Genomic DNA, 24,116 nt, shown 5'->3' with positions numbered 1-24,116 from the left:
TTTGATAACATTGACCTAGCTTTATATTTAAAATATTTGTGTTAAAACATTTTAATTTCATAATATTTTGATATTTTATTTAAGTTGAATTACTTTAAGTTAAAGATCTATTCTATTTAGAAATATTTTAAATTTTAAAATTATATTTGTTTAACATTATATTTATATTGCATAATTTATAATTAATTTATTTTAAATTTAAATTATATTTGTTTATATATATATATATATATATATATATATTTATATGTATGTATAAACAGTACAATCTTGAAATGAAACGTTAAAATATTTTAAAACTGAAATATTTTATTTTAATAAAAAAATAAAATACTTGTGTTGAGAATGATGAATGGCTCTTTTATTCCCAGTCTAGAGCAGTGGGTTGTCAGTCGGTGGACCCACACGCAATGTAGTTCTCTATTGCAATTGGCAACAGGTCCTCGCTCTTCGTTCATGGCTCCACAAAACCGCGTCTTGCTACTTGTCGTATAGCATCAACTTCATGATTATCCAAGACGGCTTTTTCTCTTAATGATTCTTTAATTGTAATTGTTCTTTTGTTTTTTCATCGGCAAACCGGACAAAAATCATAGATTTTTTCGAGTTTTTAAGGTTCTGTTGGATAAAATATTAATGATAAGGATCAGAATGGAAATGAACGCATTTCCTCTTTTTTTTTTTTTTTCTTAATATTTGATTGAAAAAAATTAAAATATGAATGATAATGAAGAGTAAAATTGAAAATAAAAATTAAATATAGCTTTATTATTAGAATGATATGATAGATGAATAAAGAATAAAGATGAAAGTTTTTTTTTTTTAGAATGATATGATAGATAAAAAAAAATAACTAGAAGCCTCCTTATGCATAGTATCTTACTTCTTCTTTTTCTTTTATTTTATTCAATTTTTTTTAATTTTATCTTTTAATATTATATTATTAAGAATTTGAGGTTGATAATCTATTTAAACTTCTCTTCTATAGTTATCATGATTTTTGAAAAACATTCTGATATCATATTGATATTTAATTTAATGAAAATAGGATTTAAATTTGGTATTTGCAAGAAATTAAAAATGAAAGAACTAAAATTAAAAAAATATGTGAAAAACATGACAATAGGATTTAAAAAATATCTTTTAATAATATATTTTCTTCTTTGGTCATCATTTTTCTTTTCAAATTGATTGATTTAATTGAAGTTTGAGATTAATAATTTATTTTGATATACTTATCTCAATCTTAAAAATAAAATCTTGCTACTGGATTTACACTTGATTTCATAAAAAATAATAAAAAAAAAAAAGCAGCTTTATTGTTCAAAAGAAAGAGGACCAAATAAAATGGGAGGCCTTTTAATTTTTTTTAAAAAAAACTTTTGTGTCAAAGTATTACTACGCACCCTGTCAAACAACAGAAGCTTTTACCAGCTACTTTCTTACCAGCATGGATGCGATAAATATACAGCAAAAACCCATCTTAATCAGATGTATAGCTCGTTAGTAGCGCGAAGGTCGAGCGGATGGGGCACCTCTTCCTCACCCTCTCACCTGCTTTCGTGCGATATCCTAAATCTAGTAATCCCATCTTAATTTGGATTTCATAAACCTTTGTCATTATATATTGACGGATTGGATTTTCTAGCCACTGAATTCTAAGAAAGAACACCACCCTTGGTCTTCAACGTTGCCTGTTTCTAGGACTGGCCGACGCCCCCCTCTTCATGAACCTACATAGTTCATCAAAGTTTGGGTGCATCCTCAGCTCTCTCGTAATCAAGCTCTGGTAGCTGTTCTGCTTTATTTCCATTTCATAATTTTTCTGTAAGATATATCTACTACTGCTTGATCAGAAAAACCTGTTCTCCCTCACCAGAAACGTTGTACAATCATTTGGAATTTTGTCAACTTGATCCATAGTTTTGTTCTCTGGTTTCTGCAGATCTTAATCAAAAAGGGGATCTTAATCATGTCTCGCCCAAAGTTCTATGACGCTCAAAGTAAGTTTTTTTCTTTTTTTAATCTTCTCATACAGGAAAAAAAAAAAAAAAAAAACAGAGAGAGAGAAAAGAAAGAGAGAGAGAAATGACTAGTCTTCATCGTTCAAGAACTTTATTGATTGTTATATGAAGGTCTTACCTATGAATAGCATGACTGATTATGTTCGTCTACCAGTCCTAGTTGTTGTTCTCTTCCTTGGAATTTCGACTCTATCTCCTTAACACAGAAACAGAGTTTTCTTATGCTTCTGTTAGATTGATGTGAAAAGGCCAGCCAGATCAGTTATGGATTAACACTCATCAGTACTTTGGGTGAATAATTTCTTCTTCTTCTTTTCATCTAGGATTTGTAAACAGATCTACTATACGCTTGGCACTCTGTCATTTAGTAAACTTTTTGAAACATATAGGACTTCATTTATTTATTTTTAATAGCATGAACTACAAACCTTTTTAAGCAGAATGTCAGGGATGGCCTCATGGAAATATTCGAGAACAGGAATGCTAGCAGCATGTAAATATGTGGGGGTCTACAGCAGAGGGATAATATGTAACAGTTTATCATCATAGGCTAACTAAACGTTATGGATCATTTTGATTACTTTTTAAATGTCAAATATTGTAAGCTCATCATCGTAGGCTACAAGAAGCTCTAGCTTTCTACTTGAAATCTTTTGTAGGGTTTAACACACAAGCATTTCTCTCTAGGAAAGTTCTTGAAATCTTTTGTAGGGTTTAACATGTTCTAACACCAAACCTTACTGTAGAAGACTTCTTGGTCGGGTGTGGTACTGGTGATGAACTGAACAACGGATGGGTGAATGATCAAATACCCATATTGGACCAATATTCGGCTCAGCCAGAAGGTGTGTGTGCTTTTGGATTTTAGTATGTTATAATTAATACAAAACCGTTCTAAGGTTTCACTCATAAATTTAAGCTTTTGGGCTCACATGGTTTTCTGTGCAAGCTGCTAGTTTTTTATCACGATAGGCTGGCTAGCCAGAAACTTTAGCTGCTTGTGTTTTGCTAGCATATATTCTTCTTTGAGCAAACTTCAGATATCTCTTTCGGATTTGAGTTTCAAAATCTTGAATGCAGAACATGGAGCAAATACGTTTCGACCGCCAGCTCCGGCCGATCATGCGCACTTCCAACCGGTGAACACTCAAATAAACCATAACCAGTCAGTTCAACCTGATGGTAGGAATTCTGATCACTCATCGTATGAAACATACACAAACGTATCACCATGGGCTAAGCACTAGAAGCTTTTATTATATAGCTAGTCTATGCTTTGTTGATTTTATGTTTCTTTAAGAAAAATATAAATGTCTTTTAAGGATTTTGTTTTTCTAATTAAGCTTTTAAATCCACCTGTAGCATACCCACTTCCGTTTGGGACAGCTACTAGTTATGCAATGGAACATCGATTGGTGAATAATGTTCAACTCCCTCATCAGTGGGATCAGCCACAAGGTATAATTAAATTTAGATTGCTCTTGTTATTTGAAAAATGAGCGAGCTCATCATCACATAGGCTTCGGCTACCCTTGATAAAATTGACTTTTAGTACTGTTTTGTGAAATCCTAAGGACATTAAGTTTAAAATCTTGGCTATGAGTCTGTTGCATCGTGGCAGTTCTTGTATATAATATATAGCCATGCATTTTCATTTGTTTAATAAAATTTATACCTAGCTAAAAGCTGTTTGAAAAATCTTAGCTAGGGAGGAAGGAAACATAAATGTGAGTAAGCTATAAACTCAGGCAAAAAGTTACGAGTTTTTGGATGAGACGTAAGATATTTTGGTTTTACTCCCTTGTAGCTAATATTTACGTTTCAATACAAGTTAAGACAAACAACTCCCACCAAGATTTTGTTCTTCTAAATCTGGGAACTGCAGGTGCTATTTACAGGGTGAATCCCTCCATTAGTGCTCAGATGAACCTTCCCCCGTTGGCTATACCAGGAAGTTCTCAGTCTTCAAACATAAGCAATGCTGATCATGAGAAAAGATTAAGGAAACAAGAGAGTGACAGGAAATCTCGGGCAAAAAAGGAGGTGAAATAACATTAATTTTCTCTCAACCCATAATTTTGTATCGTTATTGTCCATAACAATTAGTTTGAACCCTCTTGTTCTGTATACCGCACAGCAAATGAGAAGAGAAAACGAGGAAAGGTTGGTTAAGGTTACCAAAGAGAACAACGAATTAAGGAAATACAATGCCACCTTAAAAGATGGAGAAGTTGAGATGAAAAGAACACTGAAGAATTTCGAACAGAAAGTTAGCTACTTCGAGAAAGAAGTTAGGCACTTGAATAACAAGCTTAAAGGCCAAAACACAAAGGTGGACGTGCTTTCTGAGAAACTAGTAAGTATGCTCTTTAATTTCTCCTAATCTGCTACTCGTTGCAATCATCTAACTGAATCAAACTATTTTATTTGACGAATACTTTCAACAAAGGAGCAATACGGCATTAATAAAGGGGAATAACTTAAAGAGCATACTTACTATTTTATTTGAGAAACTAGTAAGTATGCTCTTTCATCTTTTAATAATCAAATAATTACAAATTCAAATCTTATTATTCTTGTACATATATACAAGATTCAAACTTAAAATAAATTTTACTTAATTTATAATATAAATTATATTTTAAAATTACAAGCAAGCAAGGTTTCTGGGTTAACATGGTTTTTTAAACAATTCTCTCTTTATATGATGAATTTATTCCAACTCTTTTACAGGTTGCTAGCTCTGAAACTACTGTTCTTGTGGAAGAAAAAAAACGGCTTAAGCGCAAAAATGAGCTGCTAATGACTCGATTGAATAATCCAGACATCATGCAAACAGTCGAGCTTGTCGAAGAGATTGAGAAGTGGAAACTTAAAGCCAAGAGACTCCAGATTATAAACGAAGCTTTGTGTGACAAGATGAATAATGACGAACATTAATGAAGGGGCGTGGAGCACTCCTTCATGACAAGGTACCCTTGTTAATGTTGTTTAAATTTAAGAGAATCCACTCCTTCATGACAAGGTACCCTTGTTAATGTTGTTTAAATTTAAGAGAATCCAACACTTTTTCTGACATAAGGGAAAAATAAATTAAAAAAAACAAAAAAAAAAAACCAACTTGCGAAGTGGAGGTAAGAGGGAGAGTTAGCCCATCTCATTTTCTAATTAACTTGGCTATCTCAAAGAATCACTCAATCAAAGGTTTAAATTATTGAGTGAGGCAACATCATGTTCTCAGTTATTGCTAGCAGTTTTAGGTTCCTGAGGGTAGGAATATTATTACAAATGCGGCCATCGATTACATTCATTTTTACTTTTTTACAAAAAAAGAAGAATTGAACTTGAGATCTCTCAAGGAGAAAATAGATACTAAATTTTAGTTGGCAACTTTCTCCAATGTTGCCCTAAGAAAGATTTAAAAACAAAAAGGAAAGGAAACCTTTAGGCTTCAAATTAAGAAAAACGCATCAATAATGAAGGTTTTTCATTTGATATTTGCAGGGACTTCAACAAAGTATGTTCACTATCGTCCTGCGCAGGCTGTTCCTGCCCTCTTCTTTATCAATTTATATATCGAACATTTATGTGTAAAAAATTATGGTTGACGTGCACAGACAGATAGCCCCTCAACTTAATTCGCAGTTTATGTTATGGACAAGTCAGGTGTTTGTGATGCTGTTTCATTTTGGTGTTTGATAAGTTGTATGTGTGTCTTTTGTTGCAAGAACTATTTTGTTATCCATGGCATGTTAGAATTCTTTTATGAATTCATACAGTATAAGTTTAATAGAGAAAAATATATTCATATTCGTAAAATATCAGGAAATTAGCTCAATTTGATTTTATATTTTAAGCCTGGTTTTTAGAATATCCCTGAGAGCCTAATTGCTCTGAATTTGTTTCAAAATATACGTCATTCTCTAATCTCTACATAATATTTAATAAGATAGAATGCAGTAAACCATCTTTTTTAAAAAATTTAAATTTTTAAATAATTTTAATATATAAATAAATTAATATATTTTTAAATAAAAAACACTTTAAATCATGTATTTATTTCGGCTGCAACTCACAATGCAGAGAGACAGGGGGATTGATTGACCTCTTTTTTTGTATTTTTGTAGCCTCTCTCCCCATTTTATTCATTATTATTTTTACTCTCTCTTACTCTTCCATTCTTTTAGATTTCTTGTAATAAATTTAAAAGGCATATAAGAAGTAAGATAACAAAGTTTTAGTGTTGATTTTTGAGTAATAATTCATATCCATTTAGTTTAAAGTATCATAATTAATGACACGTAATTAATATAACATATTCTAAGGAATATGAATGAATCCCAATCTCAATAAACCAGAAGAAAACTATTTTTTTTACCTGTAGCTTGATTTTTCCACTGATTCTAATGGACCTGAAAATAGCTTCCAAATTGTAATTGTTTTAGCAAGTGCGAAAGCAAAAGAAATAATTAGTGTTTATGTCGACAGACTGTTTTGAGTTCATGAAAACAAAAGTGCTTAACAGGGCACCATGGTGGACCCGTCATATAACACTAGTTTCATGGTAAAGTCTCCGTCAATGATTGTTTTTTTTTTTTTTTTTTAATATTAAAAATATGTATCTCATGGAATAGTAAAAAACATTAATAGATATAGTATAATATTATGGATCATAATTCATTGTAACGTGGATTAATTACTATATTTTAATGATGTTTTTACCATTCTTAGTACAGGTTAATAAAATATAGATTGAAAAACAAAATAATTTTTTCACTAAGTATATATAACATTATTAAATTGATCAGAAATACATCAATCTTCTATTATTTTTTTAACATAATAAAAAACCTTAATTATCTTTAAAAGAAAAAACTTAAAGTAGTGTCTGAGGGTCTTTTATTTTTTTTATTTTTTAACACAGTAAAATAACTTTAATTCCCTTAAAAATAAAAATTACTAAACTTGTTTTTAGAGTCTTTTTAATAATCTTAATTTTGTTTTAAAGAAGTTGATTTAGGGATAGCTTTTTTATATAAACTTTGTATATAATTAAAAGCATTCTAAACATTATTTTTTTTATTAGATTTTTCTTTCTAAAACTAGAATTTTAACTAATATCTCAACAATCATATAATTACTATGTATTGATTTTGGGCCACCAAGAAGGGAGCCTCGAAGGTACTCACGAAGTTTTTTTTTTTTTTGCTCCATTCTGTACAGTTTTATATTTCTAATTTCTATGTCCCTCTTAGCTATCAATTATTTGTATTGTGCTGGAAGAGAAAGAAGGAGAGAAGTAGAAAAGGTATGATTGATGCTTGAAAAAAAATCATTATATATAATTGAGGTTCCATGATTAAAATTTAAGTTAATTTACAATCATGAAGCAATTTCAGCTAACTCAACATAAAAATTTTAGAGATGACAGTTGACGTCGCTTGTGATAGTTTTGGAGGAGTGCTAAGTGATACTCGGAACAACAATCTAATCGTTGCCTTTTTTTTTTTCTTTTTTCTTTTTCTTTTTTCGCCTCTTAAGATGATATTGGCGATTTATGGCACATGTAAGAATTGGTATGTTTAGTTTTGCGTTTTAATTAAAAAAAATTAAATTAAATTTTATTTATTTATTTTCAGATCATCTTAATATACTAATATCAAAAATCATTTTAAAAATAATATTATTTTAATATACTTTAAAAAAATATATATTAAAAAATAATAATTATTCACATTTCTAAACACCTCGAAGTGAATTAAAAGTTGTAATTCAGAACGAACAAGTTTGAGGTGGTCAACCAGCCCTTAAAAAAAAACAATTTTTTTAACTACAATATTTAGATGATTATATATTTTTTTTATCTTCACTATGACTCACAAATATTAAAATGAATAATCTCCGATGACTTTCTTGCTCTCTACCAAATATACATTCTTCACAGACTTGAAATTGACTGTTCACCATATTCTTTTGATATAAATTTTTTAATTTATCAAAATTAAAATGACCATAACAAAAATATCTTACTTTCTCTTTTGATTTTGTAGAAAACAATGAATGATAAATATTGTAAAGATATATTTATGAATAAAAAACACTTTAAAAAATAATTATTACCACATTTCTAAACATCTTAAAATCAATAAAAAATTATAATCCACATCAAATCCTAAAACAATATATTTTTTAACTATAATATTCAATGAAGGTAATTATATATTTTTTTATCTTCACTATGACCCACAAATATTAAAAGGAATAATATCCAATGACTTTCTTGCTCTTTATCAAACATTTATTCTTTACAAACTTGAAAATGACCGATCACCATATTTTTTTAATATAAAATTTTTAATTTGTCAAAATCATGATAACCGAAACAAAAATATCATACTTCCTCTTTTGATATTGTAGAAAAACATGAATGATAAATATTGTGAAGATATAGTGGAAATTAATAATGTCATCATGTTAACTTTAACAATTAAACTTAATTTTTCTTCTTCAATTCTGCCTTTTTTTATTTTTTGTATAAACTCCCTAATTTTTTTTATTCTAAACAAAGAAAATATCAATATATGCTAAGTGAGTTTTTTTAAAAAAAATAAATAAATCAAATTGTTAAATGAAAAACAATTATATTTTCAAATAAAATTATTTTAAAAAAATACCTTAGAGCTCGGTACCAATATCACTCTTATCTAAGTCCTGGCCGATGCATGCCCCCACAAAACTATTTGTCTTTTTATATCACGTCTTTGTCAATGATTCTTTAATCATAATTTTTTTCCCCGCCAAGGGATTGGACAGTAAAGTATATATATATATATATATATATATTAGTGGTTGTTGATTTTTAAATATATTAAAATAATTTTTATTTTATTTATTAAATTTATTTTTAACATGATATATTAAAACGACTTAAAATATTAAAAAAATTAATTAAAAATTAATAAAGAAATTTTAATTTTTTTAAAAAACTAAAAAAATCTTCAATTTCTTATAATTGTCCTGTCGTCTTGGATCCCTCACCTCTCTCAGGAGTTTAGCTTGAAGCGAAATTCCCAATTCCTAGTAATTGAGCTGTTCTCTTGGATATCATGAGATGTTAATCACGCATGTCATATCAGTACTACGCCCTGCTACATCTCAGTCAACACCACAGACGAGCTCACTGTACTATGTCTTGCTTAAAGTTGAGTCCGCTGACCGGATGGTAGTTCATCCAGGAAGCCGATGAACACATCTGAAAGCAGCACATTTCCTGCTCATAGTTGAATTACAGGTCTCATTTTTTTTTATCTTTTTACTTTCTCTATTAATTACTCTAGCTACGACAAAGCGCAGGAAGGCAAAGAAAGGAAAAGTATGCAAGTCAAAAAACCAAGAGGGAGCATGCATGATTTGGTACTGCAATAAGTTTCTTGAACTCAAGAACTCAGAGATGGAATTGCTGCGGGGGAGAGAAACGTCAGCTGGGATGACAAGCAAAACTAAGTGGGTAAGCTAAAATTTGTCCTCCATTTAGTTTGGAGGCTGTAACTATTTGTTGATATCATTTTACTCTCGATATCTATTTGTTTTTTTTGTAACCATTTCTCAACTTCTTCTTCTTCTTTTTTGTGCGGATGAAGAAGTTATTTTTTTCTCAGGTTGATTACAATTTCTCTCCTTAAAATTTGGGATAGTAGTTTCTAATTTTAATTAACCATTGAGGTTTTAAGTCATTAATTTTTCATATTTTTTTCCTTGAAATATGACGTTTTTCAGATGCTAATGATGGAAACAAGTTTCTTAAGCTTAGTCACATTTGATACTTAGGTGGTCGATTCTGTCGGGCTTAGCCTCCCCTGAACCCACATCGATCCCAGACACCTGCTTTTCAATTGTGGGGGTGGATCTTCCAAATCTTTGAGTCCCCCTTCAAATCATAGGAATGTCCTCTTAATATCTAGAATATCCCCAGTGAGCTGGCCTCACTTGTGTCCTCCATGTGACGGGCCCCCCTTCTTTAATGAATGTTGAGCATCAGTAAACTAAGAAATACCCATTAGTAAATAGTAAGAAAAAAATTATTACCTTCACGACAGGTATTAGACGCTAATGGTGCGGTGTCGAGCGGTTCGCTGCGTTTTATTTCGTCGTCTCCAGGTTTCTTGCGATAAGTCCGGCCTTTAAATTTTCCATTCTGTACTTGGCCTATGCGGGCTATTTTTTCTGTACTCTCAGGTTAGAACACCGGCCAGTTATTTCGTCCTCAGACGACGCCGCCGGTTTCCGGGACCGACCGACCCATCACCTGCTTAGGTAGTGTATATGAAAACAAACACAATAATTGTGTTGCTCTCACCTGCTAGATCATCAAGCTCCGTTCCTACTTTTACTGCTTTTTAAGTTGATCTTTACCTATGTTATCGATTTTCTTCAGATCACATCAAAACGCATCTGATGTCTTACTCAAAGTTCTCTGATGCTAACGGTAAGCTTTTTTCTTTTCTTTTCTTAATCTCCTCATACGAGAAATAAAATAAAGGGAGGGAAAAGATTGGTGCTTTCATTGTTTAAGCACTTTATTAATTTTAAGTTCTTACCAGGAATAATATATGCGACTGGTCTGATCATTAGATCAACCTCTACGGCCAGCACTTTTGTTTTTGTTTTTGTTTTTGGATAAATCTCTCTCTCTCACTGATCTCAAGGCTAGCTGCTAGATATTAATTATGATTTTCTAGCACTCAATATTAGCAATTATTACCTTTTTTAGGGTTTCCACATAGGGTTTGCATTTTTCTTCAACAGCCTTGCAAGAACAACTAGCTACACAAATCCACCTTGGATCTATACACAAATCCACTATCTGGGTAGAAAAGAGTTCACTTTTGTTGGACCTTTTGGTTTACAAGGACAAGTGATTGTCCTAGGCTCGATCTTTTAATTTTATTTCTTCTTCTTTTGATTCTGAACACAGCTCACCTTGGAAAATGCATGCAGGTGCTGTCATTAACGAGAACACATGCTTGAATGCTGCGCTGATAAAAAACGTGAGGAAAAGAATGGCTGGCATGAACAAGCATATTGCAAAATATAAGGTGATGATTTAAACATTATGTGCCTCCCTGTATTGATACGTAATTGATCATTTTTCGCAATCATTGTGCAGAAGGCAAACACCTCCTTGGTGAGGGAAAATGCCTACCTGAAGAACCGACAAGCTCGGATGACAAAATCTCAGAAGCGTCAGAAGAAAACCTTGGTCGACTTGAAGCACAAGTACAATGAACTGACTGACAAGGCCTCAGGCCTTTCCAATCTACTGGTAATATTTTCTTCTCTTCATCATATCACCAGAATGCAACCCTTATCTAACATCATTTCATCAATTTGTCGAGTCTAAATTTCTACCGTATCACAGCAAACAGCTGGGGTATCTGTGATTGATCAAATCTACCATGCGAGCAATTGTATTCTATCAACGGATTTAGATCTTCTCACTCTCTTTTCTATTGTGTTTTCTTTAATCTTTATTTTTTCCCTTTTATGTTTGGTCATGTTATTAGCTCCAGAACAACAGCTTGGGTTTATTGTCTCGGTCCACTTGCAAAAGCCGAAGACATTTGCCCATTAGAAGGCTTGTTGAACGCATATTTACACTATTTAATTATATTTTTTATTTTTTTCGCAGATGGAGTCCTATGTTCAGCTGCAAGAAAGAAATACGGAGCTTGAAGCAAGCAATGCACTGCTGCGGGAAAGAAATGCTGTGCTAGAGAATGAAAGTAATGCACGTGATGAGGTGAACAAGGAAAATGGCCATGAACTGGATCAGGCCAAAATTTAAGGTACATATATAAACCTATGTAATGTTTTCTTGAATAATAAGATATGGAATACGTTTCAACAACATTTTTATCACTCTTTCTTAATTTAATTAAATGTTGTTAGGAGTATTAATTAATTATAATGTGGAGTCAAAGGGTAGTAAAATTATTATTTGCTTTTTTCTTATACATGCATGTAATATAGGTTAGTGGCAGAAGAATGAAATGATATTTTGGTGACTTCATCTACAACCTCTTACTCTTCTTTCTTCTTCCTCCCATTTTTTTCACCTTCCTCCAATTCCTCCATTCATCTTGATGTATATCGATCTAGCTTTAGCTTTCTAAAACTAGATCCACCTCTCTTATTAACGTTAGATATAAAAAAAAGAATGCCAATCAGAATGAAATTAACAACCTTGTTTCGAATATTTAGTTGTGAGGCTAAGAATGATAAATTTACGATAAATTAAGAATCAAATGACGAAAATAAATCAATTGGTTTGCTTCATTTGTTTTTCTGAATCTCCCTGTACTTTTTATCTATTTGATTGTGAGGGCTAATGGATTTAGTTTAGATTTGGTCTTACTGAAGCCTGTATTACCATGCCTCAAAAGAAAAACAATGATCTATAACATTTGCTTCAAGGAAAAATCAATGCACTAATACAGGTTTATCATCTGATAATTGCAGCCTTGCTGGTGATTTATCAGTGATCATGTTGACTGGTCAGAGGAGAATGAAGTGGTGTTGATATGAAATAAAATGGCTGTCTTTGATCGGATCAAATAAACATTTAATATGTCAAGCATACATTTGTGACTTTAAGGTTGATATCTTTAAATTGCTTTTGCACTGACAGTTTGGAAGTTTGATTGGTATCTTTAAATTGGGATTTTAATAAGTTGTGTGTGGTTTCTTTTAATTAAAAAGCTGCCTTGATCAGTAGCATATATACTTGTGATATATATATATATATATATATATATATATATATATATATAGAGAGAGAGAGAGAGAGAGAGAGAGAAGAGGGATCAGGCTGATCGGTGTTTTGCAAATGGCTGGAGTAATGGTAAATTCAATGCGTTTTTTGGAGTATATTTATTTAGCATTGAAAGAACTAATACAGAGAGATCCCGTATAATTCTGATGTGGATTTGGAGATTTGGTAGAGATTATAAGTAAGCTTCATGGAAAAGCCCTTTCTGAGATTTAAGAGATTGTCAAAAGAGGGGATGTGGTATATATCATCCTGTATGGTACTGGTGATGAGAACCAGGATAGAATCTGGGATGATGAATAGATTGAAGGGTGCTCAAAGTGTTTCTCTTGTATTTTTATATTTTTATTTATTTATTGATATTAAAAATAATTTTAAAAAAATAAAAATATATTATTTTAATATATTTTTAAAATAAAAAATATTTTAAAAGACAAACCTGCATTAACACTTTTTCGTATAAATATTAATTGCATGAGGTTAATTGATTAGATTTGTAAGAGAATTTATAATGAATCTCACCTCATTTGTTTAATTAGTTGTGTAAATTGATTACAATCTATGGTTGGGTATTTTTTTTATTATTCATTTTTAGGGTTGGTTATTTTTTATTGTTAATGTGTTAAGAATGAGTTTGTTTTTCATTTAAAAAAATGTTTTTAAAATATTTGAATTTTTTATTTTAAATTATTTTTTTATGAGTTTTTATGATTTTAATATATTAATATTTTTTTAAAAAAATAACAACTAGTAGGATTCCAAACTATTTATAATCCAAATCCAAATCCAAATCCGGAAAGCAAAACAAAAGGTCAAACCCGGTAGGCCTTCACTTAGCAATACCACGGACAACCGCCCATGGTTTTCTGCGACACATTTTGTTATATGTAGATCCCCAGTTTTTGGTGTGTTTACAGTTTTAGACACCTGGGTGGTTGTCATTCTAGCTTTTTGTTCATTTCTACCCTCATCCTCATGTGACACTATTAATTAAATGAAGTTGTGGGAGTCAATTTTCTTATCGAGAACTCATCACGATGCATTTAAATAAATTATATGGGAACGAGCTTTCACATTTAAATAAATTATATAAGATTTAAAAATATTTTAATGCATTTTTGAGTGAAAAACACCGTAACTACATTTCTAAATATTTTTTAATATTATTAGGTTTTTCTAGTTTTACTATTTGAGAAGAATAATTTTTTTATTTTTATTTTTATTTTAAATATTAATAAGGCATTGTATTTTTTTTTTCTATATAGAGGGTTATACTAGGCTTTTGACGTGTGAGACTTTGATGAATAAAAATTAAATATTGTAGGTGTCTTTCGATGGTTATCAGAGTTGTGGTAGGTGGTATCAAAACCCAACAATTTCTAATAGTAAATTATTTTATGTCGTCATTGAAAAGTCGTTGAAAAGAAAGGTTTTTGAAACTCATGATAAGATAAACTACATAAAAATATTAAGTGTCCATACATAAAAAGATCATTGAGTTTTTCAATAAGAAAGTTTTGCTCAAAGAATGTTATGATAGGTGTTTTCATAATAGATTACAGTTTTTGATTGATAAAGTTTTACTTCATGAACAACTTGGATTCGAGTATGAGTTTCATCCGACCTATGAAAACTATTATAAAAGTTTTTTTTAAAATAAATATTTTTTAATTATTATTTTTCAGGTTAAGAATTTTATTATTTTTCTATTCAATGTTATTATTCTAGTTTTTCAATTTAAAGGGAATAATTTTTCCACTTTTTTTTTTATTTGTTGATAATAGGGTTTTTTTTGGATTTTTTTATATAAAAGGATGTACTTTAGCAAGTGAAAAATCTGCATGAATAAAAATTAAATATTTTTAATATATCTCTATAGTTATTATATTCTTAAATTTTAAGGCTTTTGATTTATATTAAACCTTGTTATTTTTTCGCTCCAGTTGCATCAATACTTACTTGTAGAATTATAAATTTTAGATCAAAACCAAGATAGGAAAGAAAGTTGTTGCGGATTTTACCTATTACTATTAAAGCTAAATTGTCTATCAGTATGTGCAAATGATATCAGTGCAACAAGATTTCAATAATAATACATCTAAAGAATGCATTTAGGTTTATGAACTATATAAACTTGCTTAAATTTCCTCTATAATAATGGAACCTAAAACGGGAGGATAGAGAGCACAAGAGCAAACAAAATATAATTTTTCTTTTTCTTCTTCTTCTTCTAAACTTCTATCCAACTTCTAAGAATGAAGCTCCTTCGCTTTTTATTTTTAAATATAATTAATTACTGATAATTCATTATATTTGAATTTTAATAAAATAAAATTAATTCAAGATTAATAAGAATTAATTACTCATAACTTATTAAATTACATATATGTGTGGGTCAACTAGATTATTAGATTCATTATCTCTTGACTCAGTTAAGTGCGAAGCCCGGATTTTATATGGGTCTAAAAAATTGCTAAATCTATTGTTTTTAATTTTTATTTACTATAAATGACGTATATATATTTTTATGGTTTTTTTCTAAAAATAATATTACTTTTTATATATATATATATATAATAATAAATTAATTACTGGAGAGTTTCCAAACTTTAAAAAAAAAAATTTATAGATATTGAAGATAATCTATCAATTATTATTATTATTATATATATATATATATATATATATATATATAAAGAGTCAAGTTGTGAGAATGAAATAGTTAATAATTTTATCTCTCAAGTCTCTGCTGGGTCTTCAAGCCAGCCCATGTGATAAAATTTGACCTCAGCACTTAGTTGATGAATTCTTTCGGCCGGATTGATTATTTTAATTTCGTTATGAGCTTGCTTTAGTGTGTTTTTTAAATATATTAAAATAATATTTTATTATTTTTAAAAAAATTTATTTTTTAAATCACATTAAAACATTTTAAAATATATATAAAAAATAACTTAAATGAAAATCTTAAATCATAAAAATAAATATGTTTTATAAATCATGAAAGGTATAGTTTAACTGATCAAGTTTAAGATTTATTTTTTAAAAGTTATTGATTCAAGTTTCACAAATCTTACTGTCACTGAAAATTTATATGGTTTTTTAAATTTAATATCTAAAATTAATTAAGCTATACAAAAACTGGTATATACCTATGTTAATAAAATAATAATAATAATAAATAAATAAATAAACATGCTGTTTGGAACTTTGAATTCTAATTTCAAAACCTCCTTTATAGCAACACCGCCTGTTTTTTAATCGCCAAGAAACAACCTCCCCGTACCTCCCGAAAAACGGGTAAGTGAAGACAGCTCGTGTTACTTTCGTACTCCATATTCTGCATCTCTCTGTTCTTTCCTTTTTACAGTCACATGTAATAGAAAGCCATTTACAAAAACGTTTTTCTAACATCGAGCTTTTTCGGCATGCCTATCAAATGTTTGATAAAATGCCTCACAAAAATCACAATTCGTAAAGTTGTATAAATGATGTACGTGAATGCCTTCGATGGAGGGCATGAGTAGCCTTGGTTTGATAGATAGACTTTATGGGCCATTTCAAGAAAGCTTATTTTTAAGTCCACTTTCAGAATGATGCAATGTGTTTGACATTGCTTGATTAGATTTATCTCTAGTTCTGGCATTTATTTATTTATTTTACGTCTTTCAATTGCGTTAATCCAGTGTTGCAACTTGCTGTCATGAAAATGTTGAAATTTGCCCCTTCAATTTTGTACTTATTTTAAACTTGTTCAGTTAACGCTAGAATCATTATGAAGATTGACAAAATTGCCGAGCTGAAGAGTTTTCTCAAGGTTCTCCCCCCAGTTGGATTTTGTTGCGTCTATGGCTCATCTCTCCATCCAAATAATAATGACAAGGTTTTGGTTTTCATTTTTCCAATTCTATTGATTTGTTTCTTTATGCTTCATCTTTCTTTAAATTTTTAAAATCTACGGTCTTGTTTCTTAGTGACTATTGGTTTTGTAGTCATCCATGGTAGATTATATTATTGGCGTATCAGATCCCAAGCAATGGCATTCTGAGGTAGATTTATACTATTTAGAAACATATAGAGTGATGTCTCTCCTTTTCAAGTTCTGATATTTTTGTATATCTCATTCTATTTTTGGTTATCACACTTCCAAGAATATGGAATTGAATGAAGATCACTATGCCTCCTGGATGGTGCCCCTTGGCGGTGCAAAACTGGTGCCTCTCCCTCTCCCTCTCCACCTTTTTTACTGCCTTAATCCTGAGACTATAACTTATTTATTATTTCAGATTACTCAAGTTGCAGATAAGATTGGTGTAGGAGTGCACTTTAATCCATTTGTAACATGGAATGACAAGGTATTTGCTAAGCATACTGTGAATTAGAAAAGGGAATCAGGTCTTACATGATACAATATATTCAGCTTGTCTTCCCTTGGCATTTTAGATCATGTTACATTATCCTTATTCCAGTATTATCTAGTAACTTGTAAAATGTTTGATGAATTCATTTCAGATGCTCAAATACGGTGTTGTTAGGATGCATGACTTGGTTCAAGATGTACTGCATTGGGAGAGATTCTATTTGTGTGGTCGTCTACAAAAACCAGTGCGTCTTGTCTGTTATTTTATACTTATCTTCTCTAGTCTGTTTTGTGGATATTCTTGTTGTTTGCTCAATTTTTTTTCTGAACCTTATTGGATAGGTTACATTGAACTTTTTTCATTGTAAAATAGACTAGAACTGAGATAGAATTTAATTCAGATTCATATTGCTGTCTGGAACAGAACAGAAATGAATTGAGTTAGAAAACCAAAATCTGTTGAAGTTAGGTTCAATTTTTTATATTTGTAGAATAGGCTAAATGAGTGAATCTGTCGTTTCAATTCCAATGTTATATTTTCTAGTGTTATATTCATGTTATCCTTGGAGTCTCCATCTGAAAATAGCAGGAAGAATGATGCTTCTTCCAAAAGTGCAAAGTCTACCTAAAACAACTTGTATGATAATGTTTTAAATGGTGATAAGAATACCCTTGTGAAGAAATTATTAACTATTTGCATTAAAGGACTGGCTAGATATAGAAAGAGCATATTCCATGTTTATTTAGTACTTATTTAAAAGAATATTCAAATGACACCTTAGAATACTAGAGTGCATATAGGCTCTGAAGCTCTAAAGTCATGAACTAAACTCTACATGTTTCAATCCTTGCTCCATAAGAATTCAAAGACTAAAACCAAGCTCAGGCTTAGTTCATTTGGTCATTGAAACTGTCCAGATCCTTTCAACGAGCTGATTTACAACTTTTTTTCATGATCAAAGTCCCTTTTGTGTGTTTGACATGCATAATGTTTACTGCTTGAAATATTTCTGCTTAGAAATCTTCAACTCTTTTTCGAAGTTTTAAATTCTTCCTAAGAATTCTTAAGTGGTATGCTTACTCTTTTTCATGCCCAATTAAATCCTTGCCTCAAAGTTATTCTTAGAGTTGGCATATTTTTTACTCTCAAATTTCTCATTTCTTGCCTCTGGCGATCAGGAAAACTGGAGGATTGTAGTTGGCTGATGGTAGTGTAAATTCAGCTCCTTCCATTTCATGATATAGATTCTAATGAATGAAGAAAAGGGATTTATATAGCCAGCCATAGCTAGTCTGGGACTTGGGCTTTATTGAATTGGGTTAGGTATTTTGATTTGTTTACAGTCCCAAAATGGTGCTACTTGCAACTGATCCATGATATGCTATTCTGGTTAAACCAAATTGTGATATTCTTCCATGACCTGTAATATATCTATATCTGAAATTTTAATTTTTTCACTGCCTTATAGACTAGGTAGATACATTTTAACATCCTCTTTTCAAATTGTCTGCTTCTGATCAAAACAATAAGAATCTATGTTTAGCTGTGAACCTTGTTTTATGCCTTTTCTTGTTAGCCTTGCCTGCATTAGGTCTCATACTTCCTCTGTATCCCTTGCCTGTTAATTATGTTTTTCCATTCACAAATGTCAACATTTCTTTGAGTTCTTTTTTACAGGTTCATATACTTGTGGATAATTTGGATATTGGAGATGTAAACTCTGTCAATCTGAGGGCTGCAGTCTCTGCTGCTCTTCTCCTTTTGCCATCCAAATTCACTGAGGTTTGTTCCTTTACTGGTGAACCATTATAGAGCTAATAGAATCCCCAACATATTCCATGCTTATGCAGGAAGATCTGTACTCCAAAATATGTAGCCTCTCATATATGGGTGACTTGCGCATGCTTTTTGCAGAGGATAAAAATAAGGTAAAGTTGTTTATAGCTTTTGATAGTGCTGATAAGCTTCGTAATTTGTGCACTTGAAATTTTATGATAATTGCTGATTTTATTAACTACTTTTAGTAACTGATTTGATCTACTAAGCATTACTTATGCTCCTCAATTAAATCATTTAATTTAACTCACCGTGAACTGTCAAAATAATGGGTTAATTATTTATGAGGTCTAGGTTCCACCTCCATTGCATCAGAATTCTTGTCTTTGATGATGAACCATTATTATATTTCATCTATATGAAATGTTACTGGTTACTTTATCACTTTGTTTGGCTGTAATCATTGGTTTTTCCACTGATTTAACTTTTGTAGATATTGTTGGTGACTTGAATTCTTGTGGTTTCTATGATATTTGTGATTTATGACTTGCGCTGCTGAAGTTAGCAAATGGTGATCATTTCTTATGATAGTTTGGAGTTTATGCTGCTCATGCTTGCAACCACCTGCAGGTGAAGAGGATTATTGAAGGACAGTTTGGTTTATTCCAATTGATGTATAAACCATTTCTAAAAGAATACGAGGCTAAAGAGTTACTGACATTCTCATTGCCTAATTCTCATCAGGCTACTATCTCTCAGGTTTATTCAAATTTTCATCTTCTCAATTCAAAACTTGTTAAATTTTGTACCTTCCATTGCAGTTCTCTTTTCTTGAGAACTGACAGTGTAATAGTCATTCAATCAATAATTATGCATCTTTGGCCACAGTGTATCCAGCTAACAAATGCCGAAAGGCTTTTCTTTTTTCTTTTTGAGAACCAAAAGCTCATAATAAGGAACATTAAATTGGGGAATGAACATATAATACGCTCTTGGGATTTTGAAGTTCAATCGTTGTCTATCATTTCACACGAGTGGTAGCACTCGTTATCATTGGCTTTTATTTATAATGCAGCATTTTTGGAAGGGGTAATATTTCCAACGTTTTCTTACAGTTGAGTAATGTAACACTTTGTAACTTCTAGCGCATTTTTAGATATTTAAACTGCTTTCCCTGAAATAATGCCTTAACATATGTATTGTTATGATTCTCGTTAACTTCTCATTAACATGTGTTTGGATTGACTACTCTGTCAATTGATATTTGTAAGCTTTTAGTAGATCCTTTGTTGTAAGCTAAAAGCTGTAGTCCTCAAGTCAGGCATTTATTTGTTGGCAGCACTGATATTTATGGATACATGTTTATATGTGCTTTAACATAGTCGTCTTTCAGCACCATTTAGAAATTCTTATACAATCTCTCTCAAAACCAGGACTGCAGTTTATCAATGACTCATTCCCTAGTTCATTCACTTCCTCCCCTTGTCAGAAGAAAAATGGGGATGAAGCTAGGAGAGATGCAAGTGCTGAAGGATTCTGGTATGATGGATTTTTTTTTGTTTGTTTGTTTTGTATGGGTGTTTGATAAACTGAATGTTACTTATCTATGATACAAATTGTGTATCTTCATCTCTGGATTTCTCAAAGAACATAAATAAACTGAGTGATACTCATATTCCATAATATTATTACCATACTCAAAAGATGATTTAAATATCTTGGCCCAAGCCTTGCATCAATTATTGTTTCTAGGTGACTCATAAAATTCCCCATTTAACCACTTGGAGACTAGACAGTTTTAATAACGTTGACATAAGATTTGCAGGTCGAGTTTTACATGAAGTCGTGATTGGTTCAAGAGAAGAGGCTGCCAGGAGTATGCAGAGGATTATCAGGCGTACTGTTATGGTTTCAAGTGCAAGGCAGGCCGTCTCTGGTTTCCTGGCTGCTGGTGGTATTAATGCTACTAGATATCTTGCTAATAAAGTGCGCAAGGCTTGGAAATCTTGGACATGACGCAGCACATCTTCCCCCTCATTTCCTTGGCCCCCCAGTTTTGTGCATACTTTGATATAGTTCAGCCAGGTCAATAGTTAAATTTTCTTAACGAGGAATCCCACTGGTGCCGGAACACCCCAGGTGCCTAAATTGCGGCTAACTTAAGCAGCGGATGAGTACAAGGTATACGCATTTTTACTTTTATACCGAGTAGGGCTTCCCATAAAAAAAAACAAAAAGAAAAAAAAGATGAGATGACGGATAGATACTCAGCTAGAAGAACAAGCTTTATATCGCTGATCTATTTCAAACTTTGTAGAGGAGCATTTCATTATTTCCTTGCTACACCTGTTATTGAATTTCTTTTTTCTTGGAGAGGAAAGTTTTGTATTGACTTGTATATCGCCTCATGTATCATTAAAATTTTCCTTCGGATGATACGGTTCTCGTGAAGAAAAAGATTCACTAGGTGATAGAAGGAATCATCCTCGAACAGTAGAACTTGCAGTAGCAATCAGCTTCCTGGTGAGTCACAGAGCGGGGCTCTAATAGAATGTTGATTTTTACACACCCCTTCATCATTTTCTCATACCGGATAGTTTATGGTAACCCATACAAAAAAAAAAAAATAGAAGGCATCCACTTAACTTATTTTGGGCACACCATAGATTATCAGCAATTTCAAGCACGCAAAATCCTCGCTTCTCCAGCGAACGCCAAAAACAGGCAGAGCTTGGTTTTACGTTCAAGATTTGTAATCAGGCAATGTTCAACACAATTGATGAAAGGATCATCTCAGCTGCAAAATATCATTTTTTTTTTATTCCATGCCTGTAAAGCAATTCGTTACTTGATTTTACTTATTGGCCCTGCATTCCTTGAAAGTTGTTTCACGCGCATAAATACATGTAGATTTGAGAGGAGATGGAGATGGAATCTTCACATTTAATAGCAAATCAAGAATCCTTCCTATTACAAATATGGCTTTAAAGTAGTTTCAAGCAATTCTTAGTTATGAACGCCTAAAACCAAGAGCCACCTATAATTAGACCAGACAAGTCATCTGCTGCTGCTCTGGTATCTCATAATCTTAGATTCCATGATCGCTAATTGAGGGTAGAATCTATACACCATAAGTTCACTTGGAACTTTTTTGTTTGTTAAAAAGTGCTTTTTTTGAAAAGCACTATCTCAACTTTCACATGTTCAGCTACATTGCAGAAAACTATTAGCTATAATGTAAAAAATTAGTCAACTGAATTCCCTTTCTAGTCAAAGAAAAACACAAGTTTTAGATAGAAGAAAGTGTTTTCTGGTCTAAAAGATTGGAAAACACTTTGCATGAAAAATAAAAAAACTGCTTCATTATTCTTATATATATTAAGAAAACTACTTCAAGAGAACAGTATCCATAAAAGCTTAACTTATATCATCTGCGGTTTACTCCACTAAGTGCCGCAGGACACACGAGAATATAGTTATGGGTTCCATAGGAGAAATTGGTGGCGAGACTCGACATAAAAGTTATTGGAGATTTAGCAAACAAGATTTCTTCCCAGAAGTCCTTCCAAAGCTGGGGCAACTACCATTCAGCACTGTCACAGACATGTTTCCAGTTCAAGGACAATCTCATCAGCTGTTCAGATGATGCCAATGAAATTGCAGAGCGGAGCTTCAGAAAGTGGGTGAGACTGAGATGAAACGCTGCCTCACTTGGTGGGACCTTAACTGGTTTGGATTTGGTTGTCATTGGAGCTGGTATTTTTTGCACCCACCGACAAGAGGCCTGCATACATGCTGGAGCTGCCATTGTCTTGTCCTACTTTGCTCTGAAGTCTCAGCAAATGTTCTCTGTATTCTGTTTAACGTAATTTGCAGTTGAAATCACAGTCGCAGGTGGTTCATTTGCTTACTTGAGAATTGAATTAGGAGACTCTGTGGCTTTCATAACTGCGGGGAACATATTGCTTGAAAGCATCCTGGGCAGTGCAGCAGTTGCCAGGGCATGGACTTCTTACTTCACAAGTCTTCTGGACAGTCCTTCCAACTCTTTACGCATCCATTCAAATCTAGCTGAAGGTTGCAATCTCCTGGATACAATTTCTGTTCGAGTTTTGTTGATTGCTGCAACAATTGCACTGACCAGCACCAGGGAAACTTCAGTGTTCAAATGGATAGCAACGGCACTCAATACTGCTGTAATTTTATTTGTCAAGATTGCAGGTTTGCTCATGCCAATACATCCAATCTGAAAAACCATTTTTTGCCTTTTGGGGTAAGGGATATTCCAAGCAGCTGCAATTGTTTCCTTTGCTTATGGAGGCTTTGACAATATAGCCACCATGGCAGAAGAAACAAGGAACCCATCAAGAGACATACAGTTAGGAGTACTTGGATCCATGCCAATCGTTACTGTTATATACTGCTTAATGGCACTTTCACCAAGTATGATACAAAAAAATACTAAGAGATGACCCTGACGTGCCTTACTCTGTTGCATTTCAGAGTGTAGGAATGAACTGGTCTAGGTACCTGGTAGCACTTGGAGTCCTCAAGGGGATAACCACCATCTTTCTGGTAGGGGCGCCTGGACAAGCAGTGTACTCCTCATATTGCACGAGCCCACATGATCCCTCCATGGTTTGCTCTTGTCCAACCAAAGATAAGAACACCAATAAATGCAACACTTCTTATCACCATTTCAAGTGCTCTCATTGCTTTTTTCTCAAGCCTGGATGTCTTGGTAATTTTTTTGTCAGTAAAAACCCTATTTATCTTCATGATGATGGCTGTTGCATTACTTGTGAGAAGATACTATGTCAGAGAAATCAAACCACAAATAAACCTCTTGAAGTTGGTCTTCTTCCTGCTAATCATTATTGCTTCGTCCATGGGACTTTCTGCTTACAGAGGATTGAATCCCAATGGTTAGGTTGGATATGCTGTAATCGTTCCTTTTTTGTTCTTGAGGACTATTGGATTATCCATGATGTTACATCAACAGAGAAAGTCAAAGGTTTGGGGTTCCACTTGTTCCATGGCTTCCATCCCTGTCAAATGCAATAAACATCTTTCTAATGGGATCTTTGGGCGCGAAGGCTTTTGAAAGATTTGGTATTTGTGCAGTGG

The 24,116-nt window shown here is 32.1% G+C and overlaps 3 protein-coding genes and 1 pseudogene across 14 annotated transcripts; all 4 read left to right on the top strand.

Moving 5' to 3' along the window:
• Window positions 1-1,447: 1,447 nt before the first annotated feature.
• Window positions 1,448-5,794, top strand: LOC118036758 (uncharacterized). Of its 12 annotated transcripts, none has more exons than XR_012168969.1 (9): window positions 1,448-1,789; window positions 1,946-2,003; window positions 2,771-2,869; window positions 3,105-3,261; window positions 3,388-3,482; window positions 3,880-4,067; window positions 4,162-4,380; window positions 4,758-5,049; window positions 5,529-5,794. XR_012168969.1 is itself a non-coding variant. In XM_073407126.1 (9 exons), the coding sequence occupies exons 2-8, from the start codon at window positions 1,973-1,975 to the stop codon at window positions 4,962-4,964; spliced, it is 993 nt and encodes a 330-aa protein (XP_073263227.1). In that variant the 5' UTR covers window positions 1,450-1,789; window positions 1,946-1,972; the 3' UTR covers window positions 4,965-4,996; window positions 5,529-5,794. The 12 variants fall into 12 exon arrangements, 11 of the variants coding, with proteins under 11 accessions (XP_073263230.1, XP_073263231.1, XP_073263227.1 ...); XM_073407126.1 differs by having other exon boundaries at window positions 1,450-1,789; window positions 2,774-2,869; window positions 4,758-4,996; XM_073407124.1 differs by having other exon boundaries at window positions 1,450-1,789; window positions 4,758-4,996.
• Window positions 5,795-9,060: 3,266 nt separating this feature from the next.
• Window positions 9,061-12,753, top strand: LOC118036757 (uncharacterized). Its single transcript, XM_073411842.1, has 8 exons — window positions 9,061-9,225; window positions 9,378-9,531; window positions 10,265-10,337; window positions 10,459-10,509; window positions 11,022-11,119; window positions 11,191-11,346; window positions 11,713-11,869; window positions 12,543-12,753. Exons 1-7 carry the CDS (start codon window positions 9,149-9,151, stop codon window positions 11,866-11,868), a joined length of 765 nt encoding a protein of 254 aa, XP_073267943.1. The 5' UTR covers window positions 9,061-9,148; the 3' UTR covers window position 11,869; window positions 12,543-12,753.
• A 3,328-nt stretch (window positions 12,754-16,081) lies between these two features.
• Window positions 16,082-21,387, top strand: LOC118036800 (uncharacterized). Its single transcript, XM_035042635.2, has 11 exons — window positions 16,082-16,152; window positions 16,611-16,735; window positions 16,845-16,901; window positions 17,004-17,066; window positions 17,139-17,207; window positions 17,365-17,457; window positions 18,891-18,995; window positions 19,064-19,141; window positions 19,620-19,748; window positions 20,423-20,528; window positions 20,815-21,387. The coding sequence occupies exons 2-11, from the start codon at window positions 16,628-16,630 to the stop codon at window positions 21,003-21,005; spliced, it is 999 nt and encodes a 332-aa protein (XP_034898526.1). The 5' UTR covers window positions 16,082-16,152; window positions 16,611-16,627; the 3' UTR covers window positions 21,006-21,387.
• Window positions 21,388-22,467: 1,080 nt separating this feature from the next.
• Window positions 22,468-24,116, top strand: part of LOC118036786 (cationic amino acid transporter 5-like) — a 6,589-nt pseudogene continuing 4,940 nt past the window's right edge.

The sequence above is a fragment of the Populus alba genome, chromosome 1 (genome assembly GCF_005239225.2).
Source record: "Populus alba chromosome 1, ASM523922v2, whole genome shotgun sequence".
In the NCBI taxonomy this organism is placed as follows: domain Eukaryota; kingdom Viridiplantae; phylum Streptophyta; class Magnoliopsida; order Malpighiales; family Salicaceae; genus Populus; species Populus alba.
The sequence above is the reverse complement of the archived record's forward strand: the minus strand, read 5'-3'. Positions and strand labels throughout refer to the sequence as shown.

Coding starts and splice junctions, on each gene's coding strand:
- LOC118036758 (XM_073407124.1), top strand. CDS start 1,973: ATGTCTCGCCCAAAGTTCTATGACGCTCAAA. Junction 4,068..4,161: donor AATCTCGGGCAAAAAAGGAG/GTGAAATAACAT, acceptor TATACCGCACAG/CAAATGAGAAGAGAAAACGA. Junction 4,381..4,757: donor ACGTGCTTTCTGAGAAACTA/GTAAGTATGCTC, acceptor ACTCTTTTACAG/GTTGCTAGCTCTGAAACTAC.
- LOC118036800 (XM_035042635.2), top strand. CDS start 16,628: ATGAAGATTGACAAAATTGCCGAGCTGAAGAGTTTTCTCAAGGTTCTC. Junction 17,067..17,138: donor CCCTTGGCGGTGCAAAACTG/GTGCCTCTCCCT, acceptor TTATTATTTCAG/ATTACTCAAGTTGCAGATAA. Junction 20,529..20,814: donor GCAAGTGCTGAAGGATTCTG/GTATGATGGATT, acceptor TAAGATTTGCAG/GTCGAGTTTTACATGAAGTC.
- LOC118036757 (XM_073411842.1), top strand. CDS start 9,149: ATGTCATATCAGTACTACGCCCTGCTACATCTCAGTCAACACCACAGA. Junction 9,532..10,264: donor TGACAAGCAAAACTAAGTGG/GTAAGCTAAAAT, acceptor CTCTCAGGTTAG/AACACCGGCCAGTTATTTCG. Junction 11,120..11,190: donor AGCATATTGCAAAATATAAG/GTGATGATTTAA, acceptor ATCATTGTGCAG/AAGGCAAACACCTCCTTGGT.